The 21,430-nt window shown below is 60.5% G+C and overlaps 1 protein-coding gene across 6 annotated transcripts in view; it reads right to left on the reverse strand.

The window, feature by feature from the left end:
• Nucleotides 1-19,582, reverse strand: part of PRKCD (protein kinase C delta) — a 29,802-nt gene extending 10,220 nt beyond the window's left edge. For 2 of the 6 annotated variants that reach the window (XM_070050715.2, XM_070050713.2), the window contains exons 1-8: nucleotides 19,392-19,574; nucleotides 15,868-15,972; nucleotides 10,661-10,773; nucleotides 3,389-3,511; nucleotides 2,278-2,477; nucleotides 1,052-1,112; nucleotides 720-882; nucleotides 598-629 (exon numbers count right to left, since the gene is read on the reverse strand). In XM_070050715.2, the coding sequence (XP_069906816.2) occupies nucleotides 598-629; nucleotides 720-882; nucleotides 1,052-1,112; nucleotides 2,278-2,477; nucleotides 3,389-3,503 (571 nt within the window). In that variant the 5' untranslated portion in view covers nucleotides 3,504-3,511; nucleotides 10,661-10,773; nucleotides 15,868-15,972; nucleotides 19,392-19,574. Of the gene's footprint in view, nucleotides 1-597; nucleotides 630-719; nucleotides 883-1,051; nucleotides 1,113-2,277; nucleotides 2,478-3,388; nucleotides 3,512-6,855; nucleotides 6,881-10,660; nucleotides 10,774-15,867; nucleotides 15,973-19,391 lie in introns of those variants that run through there. The other 4 variants (XM_070050714.2, XM_070050712.2, XM_070050716.2 and 1 more) reach the window with 3 other exon arrangements.
• Between the last annotated feature and the right edge of the window lie 1,848 nt (nucleotides 19,583-21,430).

Genomic DNA, 21,430 nt, shown 5'->3' on the forward strand with positions numbered 1-21,430 from the left:
AAATATCTCATAACTGTTTTCCAGGGTGAAAGAGCCCTGCCAGGCGGCCGTGGCTGCTTTCCATGTGAACAGCCCTTTCCGGTCAGCGTCAGGGGCCCCGTGTGATGAACCTGAACGCAGATCTGGAGACTCAGAGAACTGGCTTTGGTGAGCCCCAGCAAGCCAGTGCCACACTCACTGTAGAGTGGTGAGTACACACACACACATACTGACAAGCGCACATACACAGAGGTCTGTGTGCACACACACTCACACTGACATGTGCACATGCACACGCACACACACTGATGTGCACACACCGACACACACACATGCGCACACAGTTGTGTGCAGACTTTGCACACACACTCACATAGACATGCATATACACACAAACACACAGGCATGTACACACATACACAAACCTGGGCACACACACTGTGATGTGTACACACTGACCTGTGCGCATGCGCACACGTACACACACTGACACGTGCTTAGACACACAGACCTTTGCACACACACAGAGCCCTTGCCCAGATGCATGGTCCCAACACCACCCGGGGATGAAGGCTTTCCTGTGACCGCACATGGTACCTGGGCAGCAGGGACACTTACGCCTGCATTTGTAGCCTTGCTTGTTGAGACCCCTGAAAGACAAGCCCCAGAGAGGGGGAGTGAGGGGGGTCGCTGGTGCCTCCCTACCCGCTGCCACCCCAGGGGGCACAGCCAGGCCTCACCACACGAACTCCTTGCACACAGAACAGAAGGTGGGCTGCCTAAAGAAGGTGGCAATGAACTCGTGGTTCTTGATGTAGTGGATTTTGGCCTGTTTGATGGCCCCACGGCGGTTGATCGTTGATAACATTCCTTCTTCCTCCGTACGCAAAGACTGCTTACAATCTGGGGGCCGCAGAGGGGTGAGGTCAGCCCCCATGTCCCAGAGAGGCAGTGGCCCCAGATGCACCCAGGAGGCTGCTTCCCTAAACCCCGATGCTGACTTTGGTCTCTGAGCCCGGCAGGTGAGCCGGGTTCAAGTCCCCAGCCCCAACCTCAAATGAGAAGGTCTCACCCCCGTCCTCCAGGAAATACTGCACAGACATCAGCACCTTGGCCTGGGGCTGCAGGTCCAGCTGTTGGAGGCAGGGGTGAAGGTCAGTGAGGGCGGGCCTGGGCCGAACCAGACTCAGAACCCGCCCCCATGGTTGGTCCCTGAGGCCAAGGGAGCCCCAGAACGCTGGCTGCACAGCTGTCTTGCCCAGTGTGGGCGGGGCCCCACCCCGGAGCCCCGCCCACACCCTGCACCCAGGGGTATTATTACCTTTGGGGAAGTGAAAGAGTCCAGCCCACACCCAGCCAGGCCACATGGTCCAGGAGCTGAGTGGGAAGGGAAACTCCCCACCCCCGCCCCTGCTGCCCCCTTGGCGAAGATTTGAGAACGGAGGCAGCCGACCCCACGTGCACAGGCAGGGAGACAGACACAGGCTCCCAACACACCCCGCTGCTTCTCATGTGCTGGGGCTCTTCTCAGACCAGACAGACAGTCTGGAGGGCAGGGCTGTGGCCGCCTGCGTTCCTGTCTCACTGCTGAAGGCCCCGAGCAGCCCTGTCAACCCCTCTCCTAGCCTGGCCCCGGGCCCCCTCACTGGAGGCTGACCAGAGCCTCTGGTGGTCACGAGGCCTTTTCCGGTGGAAACATCGTGGCTGTAAGAACCCACGTGTAACCACAGGGGGTTCTGCCAGTTGCTGGAGTCCTGTGGCCACCAGAGGCCCATCACAGCCGCATGGGCCATGTGGCCACACTCAGGTGCGCAGAGCCTGGGTTCTGGTGGGTAGGCGGGGCTGTCAGCTTTCCCCTCCCTCCACCTCCTTGCCCTTAAAGTTCACAGGGCTGGCCTAGAGGCCTGCCTGGGCCTGGAATGTTTGCCAAAGTTCCAAAAAGAACCAAGACAATGGGTGCCTCTGGGAATGGGGCCAGTGACCTGGTACTGGGGCAGAGAGCCACCCTCTCCTGCACGTGAAACTGTCCTATTCTATGTGCATCACATTTTGCTTTTCAAAAGTAAAACAAAGCAAAGTGGTCTCAATCACCAATGAAGATAGCTTCCTTTAGCACCCACCACGGGTCAGCTTCTGCGACCAGCTTCTGACACCCAGTGGCGCACTTCATTGGAACGACCCTGAGGGTGGGGGGTGGGGGGCTCCTAGTAGCTCTGGTGGTGGGCACAGGGCCCAGTAGTGCCGAGCCTGAGCACGCACGCACATGCACACGCACACGTACACGCACACACAACTCACCCAGAACTCGGCCTTGCCATTGTTCTTCTTGCAGCGCTCGGCCAGCACCGATACGCCCACGGTCACCTCAGACATGGGCTCCTCGGCCGCCCGCATCAGCACAATCTGGATGACCCGGCCCTCGTAGATGTGAGCGTCGAACGTCGACTTCCACTCTGGGTACATGGTCGGCTTCTTCTGCACCAGTGTCTTCCCACGCTCTGCCAAGGGGCAGTGGGCCGGGTCGGGCTGGAGCCCCTGCCTCTCTACCCTCACACCCACCCAGCATTCAGCTCTGGCCGAACCCGCTGCCTCCTCTGCCCTGAGGACTCCCTGCAGCCGCTCCTGTCGCACCTGGAGTGTGCCCCACTGCACTCCTGCTGTTCCCTCTTCCCGTGAGCCTCTCGTGCCTCTTCAATGTCCCCTTTCCCTATGTACTCAGCAACGCAGCCGAGAGTTCCCGCTCGCCTGCCGTAGCACTGGGAGTGTGGAATGCCGCAGAAGGAAAAGCTAAACCCAGGGCCTGTGGTCCCGGAGCCCTGGGGCAGACAAGAACCAACCCATCTCTCAAGTAACCACTAAGTCACAGCGGCTCCAGACCCACCCAGTCATGCCCGTGGCCTGCCCCAGCCTAATGGTCGGGAAAGACTTCCTGGAGGAAGGGACAGCTCAGTTGAGACCTCAGGGGTGAGCAGGGATTCTCCAAGTGGGGGCAGAAGCAAGAGGGAAGCGTGTGAGCTGTGTGCCTCGTGCAGGAGGCCCTCCCTGGCCCCAGGCTGGAACGGGGCCTACTCTGGGCTTTTCTGCCCATGGAGGTGCCCAGCTGCCCGGCCTGAGCGTGAGCCATGTGCAGGCAGGCCAGTCAGGCCCTCAGAGCCCAGCACAGGACCTGGCAGGGGTGCACACATGGAAGCTGCTGGGGAGAAGCACCAACGAAGGGAAACAACCAAGCCCCGAGCAGGGTCCCGTCTCACCAGGTGCTCCAGGCCCTGGACACCTGCTGGCCTCTGCCTCTCTGTCCCCGCGTCCACAGCTGGTGGGGACAGAAAGGATGAAGTGCAGAAGGACCCCTTGGGGCTCCTAGGGAATGAGGCAAGGCCTCCTCCAGGCCCCTTTGCAGGCCCCGCCCTACCTGTGCTGAGCGCCTCCTTCATCTTCACGGCACAGAAGGGCTGGTTCGTCTCGTCCTCCACCTGCAGGGAGCCCAGCTCGTAGGAATTGAAGGAGATGCGCAGGAAGGGAGCCATGGTGGGGCCTGCGGGGGGTGGGGGAGGGTACACACACACAGGGGTGAGGCTAGGCCGTGAGGACAACCTCACAAGACCTCAGAGACCCACAGCCCAGGACTCTCACACCCCAAGACGTGTAAAATGCACTGGTCCTCGTGGCTCAAACTGAAAATTAACAAGTTTTATCTAAATCCGATGCCCGTTAGGCCCTCTGGATGCAGGCAGCTGGCTCTGGGATGGCCGCCCCCTTGGCGGAGCTCCCCCGGATGGGAGCACCCTCTCCACTCCTCTCCAGAGCCTACCTGGGCGCTGGAGGCCCTGGAGTCTGTGACCCTGAGACACACTCACCTGGGGAGCCACTAGCGCCACTGCTGGGCACGGACAGGTACCCCTGCAGCTCTTGGTGGTTTCGTTTGTTTGCTTTACTCACAATTGCCCAGGCAGACAAGCAGGGCCCAGAGGAGCACGCCCGCTTTTCACAAGATGAAACTGAAACTCAGGCCAAGCCAGAGCCGACAGCTGGGAACCCACTGACTTCGCATCCACTTTGTGCAGGGACCAGGGAGGCAGAGCTGTGCCCTGACCCTTCTGAGTTTGAGCCCGCCTGCCTGGAAGGTTGCTCGCATTTTCAGGCTCACTTTCCTCTCATATAAAACCGTAGTTTAAAGTTGAATGTGGGGCTGGCGCTGTGGCGCAGCAGGTTAATGCCCTGGCCCGAAGTGCCAGCATCCCATATAGGGCGCCGGTTCTAGTCCCAGCTGCTCCTCTTCCCATCCAGATCTCTGCTATGGCCTGGGATAGCAGTAGAAGATGGCTCAAGTCCTTGGGCCCCTGCACCCGCGTGGGAGACCTGGAAGAAGCTCCTGGCTCCTAGCTTTGGATAGGCGCAGTTCTGGCTGTTGTGGCCAATTAGGGAGTGAACCATCTCTTTCTGTTTCTCTTTCTCTTTCTCTTTCTCTTTCTCTTTCTCTTTCTCTTTCTCTTTCTCTTTCTCTTTCTCTGCCTCTGCCTCTGCCTCTGCCTCTGCCTCTCCTCTCTATGTGTAACTCTGACTCTCAAGTAAAAAATAAATAAATATTTTTTTAAATTTTTTAATTAAAAAACCTTTTTTTTTGACAGGCAGAGTGGACAGTGAGAGAGAGAGACAGAGAGAAAGGTCTTCCTTTGTGCTGGTTCACCCTCCAATGGCTGCTGCGGCCAGCGCACCGCGCTGATCCGATGGCAGGAGCCAGGTACTTCTCCTGGTCTCCCATGGGGTGCAGGGCCCAAGCACCTGGGCCATCCTCCACTGCACTCCCTGGCCACAGCAGAGAGCTGGCCTGGAAGAGGGGCAACCGGGACAGAATCTGGCGCCCCGACCGGGACTAGAACCCGGTGTGCCGGCGCCGCAAGGCGGAGGATTAGCCTAGTGAGCCGCGGCGCCGGCCAAAAAATAAATAAATCTTTTAAAAAAAAGTTGAATGTAATGCCAAGAGCACTTTACATGGTCACACAGCTTGGTTCCCGCATTCCCCTGTTCCTCACCATCCCCCAAATCACTACAGGAGAGGACCAGAGAGACTTCTCAGCTTGCCGTTTGTGGAAGGCACTCAGGTGTGCAAGCCTGAACATCATGTACACTCACACTCTTGCATGGACACGGGCTCCCAGCCCAAGGTGCTCCTTAATGAAGGCTGTGTGAATGCACACACACACACACACACACACGGACTTACTCCATCCTGAACATGACCCAGCAGCTGGACGAAAGCAGACACGTACCCCTACCCTATCTGAGTACACACGAACAGTGGCCTGGCCCTGGCGATGGCTCCTTCCAGCTCCCTGACAGGCAGCAAGAGTGGCAGGCAGATCTGCTGGGAGCACCCAGCCCAGATGAGCTCACAGGAAACTCTGACCTCAGCCTGTAGCCCAGCCCAGCTCAGTGGACCTGGCCAGCCTTCTCCAGCCAGCAGCCAGAGAGCCAGGAGGAACCAGGGGGAGCAGCAGACCCCAGCACAGCCCCTGCCCAGGCTTGGCTCCTTAGGGCGGGTGTGAGAGACAAACACAAGCTCATGCCTGAGCCCAGGCCAGCTGCTCACAACCTCTTGGTCAGCAGAGAGCAGGAGCTGGTTGGGGGCTGCTGCGTGCTCCTTCGTGGGCTGACACACGGAACAGTGTGTGTTTATGTGCGTGGGGTAACAGGTGCATGTGAGCATGAGTGTGCAGCCGTGAGGTGTGTGTGCCCACGAGGCCTTAGGGGTGCATGGCCCACAGTGGGCATTCAGTAACAGCTGCAGCAAAAACCCAAGGTGCACTGGGCTGGTCTCTAGCCTGTGCACAGGTCTAAGTGAGGCCCAAATCGGCAGGCAAGGAAGACATGGGGCCGCCCCTGCTGCCGCTCACCACAGGTCTGGGTCCCCCTGCCTGGGGCCTTGTGCTTTCCGGCAGGATAACCTAGAAACAGCTTGGGCACGAGTGCCAAGTGAGGGCAGGTAGGCAGAAATAAAGGAGGGGCAAGTACCCTGTGGGGATCAGGGCAGCCCAAGTGGCAAAAGGATGGCCAGCTGCTTAGGCACAAGACTCTGACACCAAGTCTGCCTCGGCCCTGGCCTCTCGGGGCTGTCACCCCCTCCTGCAGATGGAAAGCAGCCCCTCCTCTGCATCAGGCCGTCATGCTGATGACAGCTCCTGTGGGATGAGGGCCGGGAGGGGTCCCCTTGTCATCACCCCATCCTTCTCCCATGCACCTTCAGTGTCCATCCCAGCCACCCAATAGCCTGGGAAGAAGCCCTGGTTACTGACCCACTTCTCAGACAGGCAGACCCAACCTCCAGGAACACAAGCAACTCGGCCTGTGCTGCTCCTCACCACCTCCCACTGACCCCTGACTGCCCGCAGGCTCTGTGGCTTCCGAGGAGACTGCCTCTGGGTGAGAGAAGCCTCAGCCGGGTGAGGCAGGACCCAGCCCCGCGGGCTGTCCCCCAGCTTTCCACGGTCACACTCAGAACAGCTGCTGCTCAGTCAGAAGCCACTGGAAGGAAACCACAACCACAACCACAGCAGGCCCGGGCCCCAGCCCTCAACCTACAGAGCCAGGCCGCAGTGCCATGAAGGCAGGGGATCCGTGGCCTTCGTGGGCTGCCACGGGCCACCCAGCAGTAACCCTGGGTCAGACTACCCTGTCCCGTGTCCTAGGACTAACACTGAGGGCAAGGGCCCTGGCCAGCTGCTCCTACCTCCTCTGCTCTCAACAGACCACTCCCAGGAGGAAGACAGCAGCTGCTTCCATCACTGTGTGACCCCAAGAGAGACGTCATGGTCCTCTCCGGCCACAGCCCTCTCCCCCACCCCCTCCTGTGAACAACAGGGCCAGAGCCTTTCCCCCTACCTTGCAGAGGCTCAACGGCAGGGGCAAGACGAGGGGGTGAAGCAGCAGCACAAGAACAAGGTGCGCCCACTATTTATAGCCCCCATGCAAATAGGCCCAGGCCCACAGGCCCCAAAGTGGGGCCACTGGCTCAGCCTTAGACTCACAGCCATTCTGTTCTGCCAGGCCACAGGACTCACAGGGGCCAGACCCCACACAGCCTCCATGGGGACTGGCTCCTTGGAGGCACCTGAGGCCGGCCAGGCTCTTCCCAGTGCTTGCGGGCTCCTAGCTTCCATTCCCTGGCTTCCTTGCTCCCCGGGAGCACAAAGCACAAAGGGTGTAGGTGTGAACCTCAGTTCTGTCACACCTAGGAGGGACTGTCCTTTTCTGAGCTATCAGATTCACCTTGAAGTTGCACCCGCTCCCTGTATCTCTACGCAGGTCCCTAAACCGAGTGCCAGAGAAGCTAAGTGACTTGCCCAAGGTCAAGTGGCCAAGATGTGGTGGATCTAAACCCAGGCCTGCCTCTGACGTTGCCAGACAGATGGAGACAGATCTGTGTGCCAGGAGCAGGTCACACAGACACACACGTCAGGACAGAAAATGGATGTAAGGGCACTGGCAGCCAGGGACGCTGCTCCTGACCAGACTCTCTCCACCCACCCCCTCACCCTGGCGAGGCCCCAGCCTCACCTGGAGGACCCCACCCACCACCCCCCACTTTTTCAGAATGAGAATGGAACAGACCCCAGCTCCTGGTGCCCCAAACCTGGGGAGGGTGGGCTGTCCTGGATCCCAGGCCCCAGGAGGAGATACATGGGCCCTGCTCCCTACCCTGCCCTCAACCTGCAGCCCAGAAGCAGTGGCCAGGCCAGGCCACAGCGGGCAGGTCACCTCCTCTGGAACAAATGCAGGCCTGCCGCCGGCCAGTCCTTGGTCTTCCCAAGCTGACCACAGTGACTCCATGGTCACAGCCCCGAGGCACAGAGGCGGGCCCCCTACAGACAAACACGTGAGCCGCACATCACATGTGTGTTGGGGCTGGGTGGGAGACATGGCCTGAAGGGTACCACAGGGAACAGGAATGCATTTTCTTTCTTTGTTTCTTTCTTTTTAATAAAGACTGTGAGGGCTGGCATTGTGGCACAGCGGGTTAAGCTGCTGCTGGTGATGCTGGCATCCCACATGGGCGCCAGCAGTGTCCATGCTGCTACTTCAGATCTAGCTCCCTGCCAATGGTCTGGGAAGAACAGTGAAAGATGGCCCAAGTATATGGGCCCTGCTACCCACAGGGGAGACCCAGATGAAGCTCCTGGCTCCCAGTTCGGCTTGGCCCAGCCTTGGCTGTTGTGGCCATCTGGGGAATGAACCAGTAGATGGAAGATCTCTCTTTCCCTCTGTCTCTGTCTCTCTCTTTCTGTGTAACTCTGACTTTCAAATAAATAAACCTTAAAAAAAAAAAAAGACAGGATATATGCATTTATTTATTTGCTTATTTATCTGAAAGGCAGACTAACAGAGAAAGAAAGATTGATCTTCCATCTGCTGCTGTTGTAGGCAGGCGTATAGGATAAAATCGATTACATTTGTGGGCTGAAAGACCATGCCTTCACCACGCTCCAGCCCCTACCTGATCACACCTGTGCGCCTACCTGACAGTCAGACTAACTAACCACTCCCCTTTGGAAGTGGATTAAAGGCCTGGAGCACGGGTGGGCCTGGCCCTTCTCCCTCCCTGCTCTTGACCCCCTTGCTGCCCCGCCTTCGGCTGCTTTCCGGCCTGCATGCCCCTCCACCCGGCTGGCTTCGGGCCTACTCTCTGCTCAGTATGAATCCAGATTTCCCCTGTATTCTGAGATACGGCCCTCACTCTCCTATGCATTTCTCTCACTGAATAAAAAGCCTAAGAGCTTATCATGCTGCCTGGTTTATTTTTGCCAGTATTCAGAATATGTGGTAAGAACCCACACAGCTTATTAATTTTGGATTATTAACAAGCAAATCTGTAATCTTGCCACTCCCCTAAATGGCTGCAAAAGCCAGGGTTGGGCCAGGGGAAACCAGGAGCAAGGAACTCCAGGTCTCCCACACGGCTGGCAGGGTCCCAAGCACTTGGGCCATCTTCCTTTGCTTTCCCACATGCATTAGCAAGGAGGTGGACCTGTGTAGACCTGTGGGGGACTTGAACCAGAGCTCATACGGGATGCTGGTGTCACAAGAGGCAGTTTGACCCACTGTATCACAACATTAGCACCCGGTAATGTATTTTCTAATGTCCCTATACCATGTGTAACTTATTTAAAACAATTTTGTCAAAACTGAAAAAGAAAGTACAACACGCCCAAATGTCACCTATAGCTGGGCCTTCAGAGCCTGGTGCTCCCATCTCACAGTCCGTACCCTGCTTGGGGCGTGGCCCAGAGCAATGCATGAAGGCAGGTGACAGAGGCGCTGCTCAGCAGGCAGGGGGTGGGGGGTGCTCAGGAGGCAGCAGCAGGGCTGTGGCTGTGAGCTTGTGTCCCCATGGTCTGCCCAGAAGAGATCCAAGGGGGCCAGAGAGGGGCGTGTTTCACAACCCAGCAAAAGGGCTCAGTGAGCTCAGGAGATGGGGATGGGGCAGGGTACCAAGTCCCTTTCAACACCCCAACCCATGGCCCAGGCCCCAGCCACCAAGGACAAGGACTAGAAAACTCTGGTTTCAGGTCATGGCCAAGTCCGGAAGCACAGGATGCTCCCTCCACCTGCTCCTCCTCTGCAGGCTGGTACTCCAGCCAGGACTCCTCACCCCACACAGACCAACCACTGGCCAGGGACTCTCCTCCTACGACTTGCTGTTCCTCTCCACTCTCCTTCGCCAGCACCTCCTCCTCTCTGTCACTACCCCCAGTCCCTCCCCCAGCTGCAATTCTCCTAACTGCCACTGGCCTTGCAGAAAGCACCAGACTTCAGCCTGGCCCTGTCCTGCTCTGTCTGGTCGGTGCCTCACTCTCAAGCCCCTGTGTTTTGCAGACCTATTCTCTAACTCACAACATCCTCCTCAATTCCCAGTATCCTTCCTGGAGTTTAAAAGGCCAGCCCTGGGGGGATTCTTCCCAGGCCTCCAGGTGGGCCTGGGCAGGCAGTTGAGGCCCTGGGCTGGCTGGCTGGCGGCCCTCTCTGTTGGGGCTGCATATCTGACTCTCCAGGGGCCCGGCCCAGGTAGCACAAGCACAGGACTCCAGTGATGATTGGGATCCCCTTCCAGGAGAGCACACACGGCAATGGAAATGCGATGCTGCACACATCCCAGCTCCAGGTCTCTCCTGGCCCTCCCTGGGCCCAGCCAGTGAACACCACAGCGACGAGACACCCCAGGTCCACGGGACTCACAGCCTGCTGGGGGACAGCCCCTTGAACACGTAATCACCCCAGGGGCTGGGGTGGATGAGGGGCCTTCAGTCTGGGATCGGAAGGGATGTCAAAGCCCAAAGCCCAGGCCAGGCACAGGCCTTGAGTCAGCAGCCAGCCCTGAGGCTCAGCCAGAGGGTGGGCTCCAGGTCCTCGGAGGGAGGGACAAAGGCCCCTTCATGGCAACCCGTGCCTGTGAGCACAAGGGGGCCCCTGTGAGGAGCCGGGGCTGAGGGCACATGCAGGCCTCTCCAAGAATAATCACATACGTGTGCAGGCATGGGCATGCTGCAGCCCAGACACAGTAACACAGTAGGGGCCCCATCTGAAGGTGCACACGCACACACTCACACACAAAAGGGACACCCCCCCCAACTCACACACAAACACAACCCATTCACCAGCTCCACAGACACCCAAGCCCCACAGACTGTACCTGGCCACACAGGAGCCACGTGCACACGGGATACCACGCACTGGAATGCACACACGAGCACAGAGACGAACACAGCAGTCTGGAAGGATCTCCCACGCCTGCCTGCCTGGAGTCTGGCACAAAAAAGTCCAAATGCAGCTTTTTCTACTGCAGCCTCCAGGGTGGGGTGAGAGGAGGAGGGACAGGAGGGCAGCTGGGAGCCTCCCACCTCCACCCCCCCCATCCCCACAGGCACCTCCCCCCAACCCCTGGTACAGAGCAAAGTCCAAAGTGTGTAAAGAAAGGAGTGGGCCGGGTCAGGCACATCACTGCCTGCAACGCCCTAAGGAGAAGCCAGCAAAGGCGATAACCAGGCTGCAGGGCACGGGTCTGGAGCACAGGAGGGAAGGCTGGGACCTGCGCAGGTCAGGGCGGTCACGCTGGGCACTGCACACATGGCCTCCATGGGCTCCAGGCTCACTGTGCAGAGGCTACCAGAAAGGCAGCAAGCCAGCTAAAACCACACAGATGACGGGGTAGATCCAGAGTTGGGGGAAGAGAGCCTCCATGGGCTCGGGCTCAGGCTGGGCAGGGCAGGCACGCGCAGGTGGGAGCAGCTCCTCCAGCAGCCCCTCCTCCCCAAACGAGGGTCCCAAGCCCACCCCGTAGCCTTTCTCGCTTCCGCAGAGTCCCCGTGTGTGGACGTTTTGAATATTTGCGTCCCTAAACTCAGGAACCTGCTCCCCCAAGTCTTGTGTTAATGGCACTGAGGCAGCAGCAGTCTTCTGGGGTGGGAAGCGACCGGATTGGGTTAGGCTGGGAGGGTGGAGCAGCCGTGGTTGAATCCCAGTGGCTTTATAAGAAACCACAGAGACACAGAGAAGCGCGCGACCTGTCTAGACGCTGCAGCACCTCGGACTGCACCCGCAGGAGGGCCCGGTGAGCCATTAGGTCCCACACCTCCAGAACTGGAAGCCCAAAGAAACCTCCTTTCAGGTAGGCTGCCGTGGCACTCAGTTACAGCAACAAGAAGCTGCCTCACTGTTAACAACAGAAACGTCTGTTTTGTGTTTGGGAGAAGGCAAGGTGGCCACCTTAAGCATTTTGCCTCCCCAGTTCAGGGACCTCAGGAGTGCTGGGAGACAGGTAGCCCATCCTGTGTGGTGCGCCCTCCCATGGCGGCTCACACAGAGAGGGACTAGGGCAGCTCAGGCTTGAGTGCCTGCACAGGTCTCATTCCTGTCTGGCGTCCTGCATGCCTGCAAACTTGGCCAAGCCACGCAGGTGTACTGAGCCCAAGGCCTGGCCTGGAGGCGGTGACAACACACAGTAGCCATCCCCATCAGCCTTGTCCCTGAGGTCACTCTCGCACACCTGGCGCATCTCCAGCTGTCCCTGGGCAACCGCAGAGGCCTCCACACCTCCTAGCTTCGTGGGAAAGGAGGCTGTGCAGAGCGGGGCCGGAGACTGTCCATCTCTGGGCCTCAGCCCCCAGTCTTGACCACAGAGACCTCTACGCCTTCCCAGGCCTGCTGCTGCAGAGCCCGCGATATCCCTCCAGCTCCCCTAGCTGGGCCCCACAGCCCACACCACACGGACACCTGATCCGGCTGCTCCGCTGTGCCTGTTTACCCAACACGGCCACAGACATGATCCAAAGCTTCCGGGGCTGCTGTGATAACAGCGGCTCAGCCACCACAAGCCTGCCCTCCTGGTGCCCGGGCAGGTGCCTCCGAGGGACAGCCACCCTGGCCCTTTACCTGGGGTCACTCACGTTCCCCAGGGAGGGCCTCTGAGCCGTCTCCACCCACCCTAGGCTTGGCTCACAGGTCTCCCCCTTCAGCCCAGGCTCGTGGCCCCACCTGCCTCCCTGATGTCACCAACTGAAGGGCTGCAGGAGCCTCTGAGCTGCTGCCCACACCAGCCTGCTGAGGCTTCCGAGCGCTCCTCACCTCGCAGGACTGCCGCGCCCACCCTGCTGTCACTCCACGCACCGGGGCATCCTGTCCTCGCCTGCCCGCCCCCGTGGCCCTGCTGTCACATCTGCCTCCTTGGGTCCTCTCTGCTCTACCTCTGCCCAGCCTGCTTCTGCTGCAGCCACCAGAAGGGGCTCTGGAGATGGTAAATCAGCACCGGGCACCCCCTGCTAAGCCCCCAGTGCGTCCCCTGGCTCCTCTGGAAAGCCCAGACTCCCGCCCGGCCAGCCTAGCCAGCCTTGCCCTGCCTCCCTGCCCTCAGCAGCTGTCTTCCCCTCACTCCTGCCCCGGCCACGACCAGCCTTTTCAGTTCCCTGAGCAGCCAAGTTCCTTCCTGCTTCCGAGCCGTGGCACTTGCTGTTCCGTCTTCCTGCCCCCACACGGTGGCTCCTTCCCATCAGTCAGGGCTCACGTGGACACCCCCTGATCCGACCATTTCACAGATGAGGCAACCGAGGTTCAGAGTGGTCCCGTCCTGGGCTCGAGGGTACACAGCCAGCAGATACCAAGCAAGGAGTCAAAGTCTGTCTGAAGCCTGCCTGTGCAAACCCTGCTCCCAAATCTTCAGGATTCATGCTCGGAGCCTCCTGAGCCCCAAACAGCAAAGTCCAAAGCTCAGCCCAACCCTCCCAGGGCTGACATTGTGAGTCCCTGGCACTGGCAGGCCTGGCCACCAGCTGCTGCATGTCAAGGAAGTACGGGGGGAAGGGGAGAGGGGGGTGGGTTTCTACTCCCCTGCTCGCCCAGCTCCCATCAGCCCTGGATGCCCGCCCCCTTCCCCAGCCCAAAGACTGACTCCAGGGGTCCCAGGGTAGGCAGGCTGGCAGGAAGGCTTCCCATCCACCCCCTCATGCCCCAGCCAATCCTCCAAGCCCAAGGTCCTGCAGGGGGCCAGCGCAGGGGAGGGGCCGGGAGGAGCCTGCCTTTTCATTTCCCACACCCATTTGTCCCAACATCTATTTTTCTCCCTTTGAAAGGGAGTGAGGAGGAGACGAGCAGGAGCAAGCTGGGCTGCTGAGTGGGCACAGCTGCTCCAGGCTGGCACTTCTTCCTCGGAGGACATGGGACCTATTGAACCAACGGAGCCTGGCCCAGTCCCTGGCACTGCCCAGAGAGGATGAGGGTACAGGGACCTGGCTTCCCAGCCAGGCTCTGCAGCCACCTGGCCCCGTGGCGCTGGGCCTGTGCCAGCCCACCAGACAATAACACACCCCCCCGGCTAGTACCACTCACTGTTGCCATGAACAGTTCCCCTCAGCCCACCCGGACACCATGCCAACCAGCCTCTTGGCACACACTAGCTGTTGCTTCTGGCACCCCCTCACCAAGGCAGATGCTTATCACGACCTCTTTAGTCAGGTGGGAAAACCGGGGCACTGGGCATCAAAGCCGCCGTCCCAGCTCATTCCTACAGCTGCCTGGAGTTGCTCAAGCCCCGAGAGGCGGCGCAGCCACCACCACTCCCAAGGGGGCTGTGCCTGCCCCAGCTCACAGCATGGGACGAGCCCGGGTCGTGGGGTCCACGGCGCTCTCTGGCCTACCCCTCTCCTGCAGCACCCAGCGAAGTCTGGTCAGTCGGCCAAAGCCACTAGCCAGATGCTGCTGCCCTCCGCAGACAAGGCAGGGGCGGGGCAGGCTGGGCTGGAGGGCTGGTCAGCCCCACTCAGAAACCACTTCCTGGGCAGCGCGGAGGAAGTGAGCGTCCGGAAACACCCGGGACAGATGCCTGTCCCTGGGGCCCAGGCCTTGGCAAGTAGACAGATGGTCCCAGCACAAGAGGATCCCGCCTGCCTCCCAGCACCTCCCACCCCCCGAGCCCCGCAACTGCTCTCTCCAGCCAGGGCTGCTGCCAGGCACAGAGCTGCCAGAGGACCCCTAGCAGCCTGTGAGCGCCTTGGCCTGTGAACCTAGAGCCCACTTCCTCCTCTGTGGCAGCAGCCATAATACACTGCCCGTGCAGGCACAGCTGGCATGGTCCCTCCCCCATACCCGTACCCCTCCCCCCAATCTCCTCTGCCAAGTCCTGGTCAGCCGGGGGCCTGCCCCAGGTGGACAGGCCAGCTGTTACAAGCCTCGCAGTGTGGGCCAGCCCCCCTGAGGCCCCCGTGATCACGACTGTACCAGGAATCTCACTTTCGGGTCCTGATCCCGAGTGGCCCAGTGCAGTGCGTGGGCAGGCCCCTGAGTGCACGTGATCGTGCCTGTGGCTGGGTGCCCACATGTGAACACCTGTGTGCTGCCCCCGTGCAGTGTGTGCGCAGACACCTGGAGTCTGGGGGCGTGCAGCCCAGTGAAGCCTGCTTCCTCTGTCCCTGTGTGAGCACATGTACATCTAGGCAGGCTAGGTGCTGCGGGGCCAAGGCTAACTGAACTCCTTTCGGGACAAGGCTGAGTGATGCAGGGGAGCTGGCCCCACCCCCACCCTCAACAGTCAGGCAGGCATGAAGGTAAGGCAAGTAAACAGAAGACCCAGCAAAGCCCCGGGCCACATTCTGCCCTGGTTCCCACCCCAGGATATAGGGCCCTGATCCCCTCACCATCCCTAAAGTCAGGCCCAGCGAGCCCAGCCCCCAAAGGTCTATTCACAAGACGAACAGGTGCCTGGCAGCCAGCAGGGGTGGGAGTGGGGGGACACCTGGAGGAAAGACTGTCCTGGCCATCCCCACTGCAGGCACTCTCCAGGTTCCAGGAGCCCTCAGCCCTGGGGACCTGGACACCTGTACAGGAACTCAGTATTGCTTGCATTGCAACAGGGGCTAACAAGGCCAGGATGGCTTTCCAGCTTCCAGCTTCAGCTTCCTGAGAGCCCTGGAGGCTGGGGACATGGAGGGGGGGAGAAATCTATGGAAGACAGCTCGGCTGTGCCATTCCCACTCAGTGTCCAGCCACTGTGGGAGCTCAGCGTGAGCCTTGGCTTCCTCCTGCGATGATGAGCAGGGTGTGAGGCCATGGAGAACTGACCCATTACCTGGGCTCACACACCGCTTCTCTTAACTGGCCAAAAACCTGCTGCCATTCCTTTCCCCAGAGTACTAGGGGCCCAGACTTCTGAGCTCTGGACCCAAAGGTTTCCCCTGGCCAGAGCAGCGATCCCCTCCCAGGCAGGGCAAACAGGGCCTCCTCTTGGCACCGGATCAAGCACTCTGCACATGTGTCCCATGCCCCCACCTAGTCCCCCACAGTGGAAGGGAGGAGCCCAAAAAGGAGCCACCCCCACACGCTGCCCATCAGTGGGGGGGAACGCAGTCCTACCTGGCGCTCCCAGCTCCCAAATGTCTTAGTTCTGGTTCCCGCTGCCACACACGAACCACCAGGGGAAGCAGACTGGCAGCCCTCCCTGGGCCAGTAGAGGCAGACCTGCAGGATAGGAGAAAACAGCTGACAAGAGGCACTGTCAACTAGGCTCTCCCCATCAGCCAGCCCCAGCATGGCCGACACAGGCCCATCCTGGCTCTCAGGCCGCAGGTCTTTCTGGACTCGGTTTTCTCTTCTATGAAATGGGATGCTAGGCCCAACCTTCTCTGGGTACCAGCTAGTTACACGCCCACTCCAGGTTAGGGCTGGAACACTGTGTCCCTGCCCTAGGCTGGTGAGGAGGCCAGGAGACACAGCCGAAGCTGTTCCTAGCCCTCCTGACTGCGGGAGGCGGCCCTGCAGGTTTTGGAGTCCTTGGTTGCAATCGGGCACCACCACTCTGTGGTCAGGGACAATTCCTCTGAGCCTGTGTTTGAAATGGAGAAACTATTAGCACCCCTGTAATGACGATCTGAGGCTCTAATGACGTGGCATGCCCGCTCCCGTGCTGGACTCACAAAGTGCCAAAGCGGGGCTGGGCATCTGGCACGGTGATTAAGTCACCACTGGCAACGCCGGCAACCCGTATCAGAGTGCATGGTTCGAGTCCTCACTCCTCTGCTTCCAATCCAGCTTCTTACAAATGTGCAGCCTGGGAGGCAGCAGGTAAGGGCCCAAGTCCTTGGGTCCCTGCCACCTGTGTGGGAAACCCAGAGTGGTTCTGGGCTCCTATTGTAGTGTGGTCCACTCTGGCTCAGCCCTGGCTATTTGAGATGCAAGGCAGTGGATGGAAGAACTCTCTCTGTTTCTCTCTCTCTCTCCCTTTAAAATAAAAATAAAAATTTTAAGGGGCCAGCACTGCGGTACAGCAGGTTAAAGCTCCAGCCTGCAGTGCTGGCATCCCATATGGGTGCCAGTTTGGGTCCCAGCCGCTCCACTGCCGATCCAGCTCATTGCTTACGGCCCGGGAAAGCATCGGAGGATGGCCCAAGTGTTTGGGCCCCTGCATCCATGTAGGAGACCTAGAATAAGCTCCTGACTCCTAGCTTTAGATCGGCCAAGCTCCGGCTGTTGTGGCCATTTGGGGGAGTGAACCAGCAGATAGAAGACCTTTCTCTCTCTGTCTCTCCCTCTCTCTGTAACTCTTTCAAATAAATAAAACAAATCTTTAAAAAAAAAATTTGATAAACGTAGCTCTGGCCATATGTTTAAAAATGAACAGTAACTCTTTATTACTTATTTAGTACCTTACAACCAAAGTAATATGGGAACTGGGTGGTTCTCACTTTACTATCTTGCTCATTATAAAGCTGAAAAAACTGAGCCTGGAGCTACTATCCTAGAAGGAAGGAATGGCGAAGACAGAAAAGCGCCCTGTGTCTCCTGGCTGAAAGGCTGAGCACATCTTCTGCAGGCCAGACCTCCACAAAGACCCCCCACCCCAGAGGGCAGCCCCCACCCTGCTGGAGGCCTCAGCACTACCCCTGGGGGGGCAGAGGTACCGTAGGGCATTATCTTTTTGTCTGTGCTTTAAATTATTTCTAATTTTAATTTAAACTCTAATTAGCCGTGCCAGCTAAACGATGTCAGCACCCTGCACACAGCCAAACCATCTCCCAGCACCCTCCCCCCATCACTGCTGGGGCAGGGGCTGGTGAGGCAGGGGCCATCCTGTAGGCAGAACAGAACCCCATACTCCCTCGGCAGGCAGCTCCCTCCCCAGGGATGGGCAGGAAATTAGGTCGGGGACTATCTGGGCTTTCATTAGCCCCAGCTCCCGGACCAATGGGGACCACAGGGCTGGGGCGGTCACCAGGTGAGATTTAGCAAGTGCTACACCCCCACTGTGGGCCACGACTGGAGGAGGTGTGCCCTGGGACCTGTAGCTGTCCCAGCTCTCTGCGTGCTGCAGAGACGGACACTAAGCTGGGGAGAGGCCTGGCTTGGGTCTCCGGCTCTGAATGAGTACAGCAAGGGCTCAGCCGCGTCCTTCTGAGGCTTGGGGACTGTACTACAAACCCCGAGACTTGCCTGGGGCCTTCTATACCACCCAGGAGCCAGGGCTGCTCCCATGTGCAGCCTGTACACACACACACACACACACACACACACACACTCAAGGCCACCCCCAGGCTCACACGCTGAGGCTCTCACCTTGCCTCCTCGCACTGTCACCACACACCTTGTCACACCCCCTCCTGTCGCTGGTACCCACGCCCAGCCACTCTCAGTCCCCCCGAGTCGGTCACTCCCCAAGCACACGTGTGCAGCTTCCTGCAGACTCTGAGTGTCCCCCCAGTCATCAGCTCCCATACCACCCCACGCAGCCCTGTCACACGTATGCCTCACATCACCACGCTGCCAGGAACGGCGGCCCAGCCACCTCCACATCACACACACAGGCACAGCCGCCCTCTGCCGGCCTGTCCTCCACACCCCAGCTCTGTCCACAGCAGGAAGGAGGAAACCCAAGGGACCAGTCCCCTCCCTTGGTGACCAGGTCAGCCTGGGCACGGCAGCTCTGTGGCAGAGGGAGAGGAAGAGCCACACGTGAGTGCACACACACATGCACACTCTCACACAGGAGCGGGGCAGGCCGGCACCCCAACACCAGGCTCTCCCACAACTAGCACATCTAACACTCTCTCATGGCCAGGGGGTCCCCATGACACATGGGGTGTTGCAACACACGACTGCCAGACACACACTGACCCCAACACACAGACACACACTGTGACAAAGACAGCGTGGACCTCCCAAGGAGGCAGAGATTCACCACACACGCCCACACCCTGATGCAGGCAACAGCGAGCGAGCGCAGAGACAAGGGTTCAGGCCTAGGGGTAACTATGGGAGGGCAGAGAAGTGACCGGGTTAAGTGGGATGCTCAGTGGGGCTCTCCCCTCCCCAGAGATGGAGCCCAGAGGTGGGGGCAGTCCTCACCTCCTTCATCCACCTCCTCCCCTCAGCGGGCTGGGGCCCCCCAAGGGGAGTGGCGTCTGGGTTGGGGGGCGGGGACCGACCTCACCAGGCCCGGGCCACCAGAAGAGGGGGCTCAAAGGGGCGAAGGGTCTGGACGGGCAGGGGGCCCGGGGGTGAAAGGAGGGGGAGGGGTCGCCCCACCCGAAGCCTGCAGGAGACAGACACTGCGGCGATCACTCGCGCCGGCGCCAGGAGGCGGCGCCGCGGGTCGCGCCGGCCCCGGGACCCAGCAGCGGGAGGGGAAGCCCGGCGGGTGGCCCGGCTTCGGCCCCCGGGCGGGCAAGATCGAGGGGGCGGCCTGGAGGGCCGGGGGACGGACCGACGCCCGGAGGAGCCGGGCACACCCGCGGGTGGAGGCCGGGAGCCGTCCGCGGCGGGACCTTCGCCGGCCACAGCTCAGTTTCTCAGCTTCAGAAACGGGAACCGGAGCGCGGAGGAGAGGGAGGGGCGGCGCGTCCCGGAGCAGCCCGGATCCCTCGCCCGGCCGGGCTCTCACTCACCTCTTGAGGGGCGCTGGCGCCAGGGGTCTTGGCGCCGGGCTCTGGCTCCCGGGCGCGCCTGGACGGAGTCGGAGCGGGCTCGGCGCGGGACGGCCCGGGTCTCGGCGCGGACCGAGGGACGCCGAGGGTCGCTCCGGGAGCCGGCGCTCTGCCGCCACCTCCCGTATCCGCGCCGAGGCACACGGAAGTGCGAGGGGCGGGGCGGGGCGACCTCACCCAGGTGCCGGCCTGGCCCCGCCCCCCGAAGTCCACGCCCCGAGAGGCCCCGCCCCGTGCGAGGCCCCGCCACGGGAGCCCGCGGGGCGCGGGTCGCTTGGAGTCCTGCCCTCGCCGTCCTCTGGGGCCCGCCGCGGCCCGAGCTTCGCCGCCAGCACGCACGTCGGCCCCCCGACTGAGGAGGACACGGAGGTCCGTGGTGGTCATCCCACGCCCCGGCCGGGAGGCGCCCGCGGGGGTTCCCCGGGTCCGCACGCCCACGCCCGGGACTCCCCACCGGCCAGCTGGCCCGCCTTGTCTGGCCTCGCTCCTTCCCTTGCTGCTGGCTACAGCGCGGACACGGCCGGGATCAGAGCCCGCCGCCAGGCCTGCCGGCCCAGCACTGTCCTGCCCTGCCCTAAAGACCGAGCTGGGAGGACTCCAGGACAAGGCTGTGCCGCTGCCCTTTCTGCTTGTCGGATATCTGAGGAGCTGCCCCTGCCCCGACTCCCCGCCTCCCGCTTTGCTGCCCCCACCCTCCGGAGCTGCCCATTGGCCTTGGCAGGCCTCTGAGCGTCCTTCTCACACGTGGAACTCGGATGTCAGCTGTAACTCACCCGTTCCTTCATTCATTCACCAAGTGTCCCCTGGCCCCAAAGCCTGGGGGCCAGCTGGGGTCCAAGAAGTCCATTCTCCTGAAATGTCGCTTCCCAGCGGCAAGAAGGAGAGTTCCAGGTTCCTGGGCTCTGGGCGGGCACCACCATCACCTTGAGGGAATGGCCAGAGTCCCGACAGCCCGTGCGGCTGAGGCCTGAGGGATGGACGAGCGGGACAAGTCCTTGAAGAGGCCTGAGCTGAGCAAGGGGCCTGTGGCAGAGGCAGGCTGGGCCAGGGCTTTGAGCTTCTTAAGGTGCAGTGGGAGAGTGGTGAGTGACAAGCTCAAGTGTGCTCCTGAAGGGATGAGCGGGGGCAGAGAGGGGGAGATGGGATGGCAGTGGAGGGGCTGGCTCCTTGTTCAGGGGGGAGGAACCTGGGTTGAGGTTGTGGAGGAGGGACAGGGAGAAGAGGCCAGACCAGGTGGGTTGCAGGGTTGTCAGGAGCGGGTTGTCCACTGAGACTTCCAGGGATGGATAGCACTGGCAGAGACATGGAACTCAATCCCATTTCAAGTGCAAAGAGGGGGGGTCTGGGCTGGAGAGAGAAAGAGCACAGTGACCCCTCCGGCCAGAGAGAGAGGGTGGGGGAGGCTCTGCTAGCCAGTTTGCAAACCAGTCAGTGTCTGGGTTCCCAGCCCTGAGGACTGCCCCCCAGCCCCTATGGAGGTTGGCTCTCTCCACCAAGCTGGACCCTCTAGCCACACTGTACTCCACTCAGGTCACTGCCTTGGAAAATGCTCTTCGCATTTCACATCCACGCCACATCTCTACCTGTGTCGGCTGGGTCCCCAACATCCAGTTATAATCTGTGGCCCTCCCCCAAGCGGAGGGCCCGTATTCACCAGCATGTCCTGCGTCCTGGTCGTGTCCCACCCACCTGCCATGCCGCCTGACTTCCCTGCGGTCGGGCTGAAGAAAAGGGTGCCCAAGGTGAGCTTCAGGTAACGTGCCCACCTGGGATCAGGTTTCCTTTCTGGCTTTTCTTCCAGGTCCACAGTAACCAACTGAGCCGCTCCCTCAACATCAACAATAGGCCTGCCTGTGCCAGGCACTGCGGGGGAGGACTGACCCTTGGGGAGCTCCAGGCCTGGCCGCCAGACCTGTGTGCCCACACCCTGCGGCTTACCATGGAAAAGGGAAATGAAAAATAATGGCTGTCCTTGATGGGGCGGGCTCTGTGCTGGGTGC

The sequence above is a fragment of the Oryctolagus cuniculus genome, chromosome 10 (assembly GCF_051225735.1).
Source record: "Oryctolagus cuniculus isolate XC-2025 breed Fujian yellow rabbit chromosome 10, ASM5122573v1, whole genome shotgun sequence".
NCBI classification, from domain to species: domain Eukaryota; kingdom Metazoa; phylum Chordata; class Mammalia; order Lagomorpha; family Leporidae; genus Oryctolagus; species Oryctolagus cuniculus.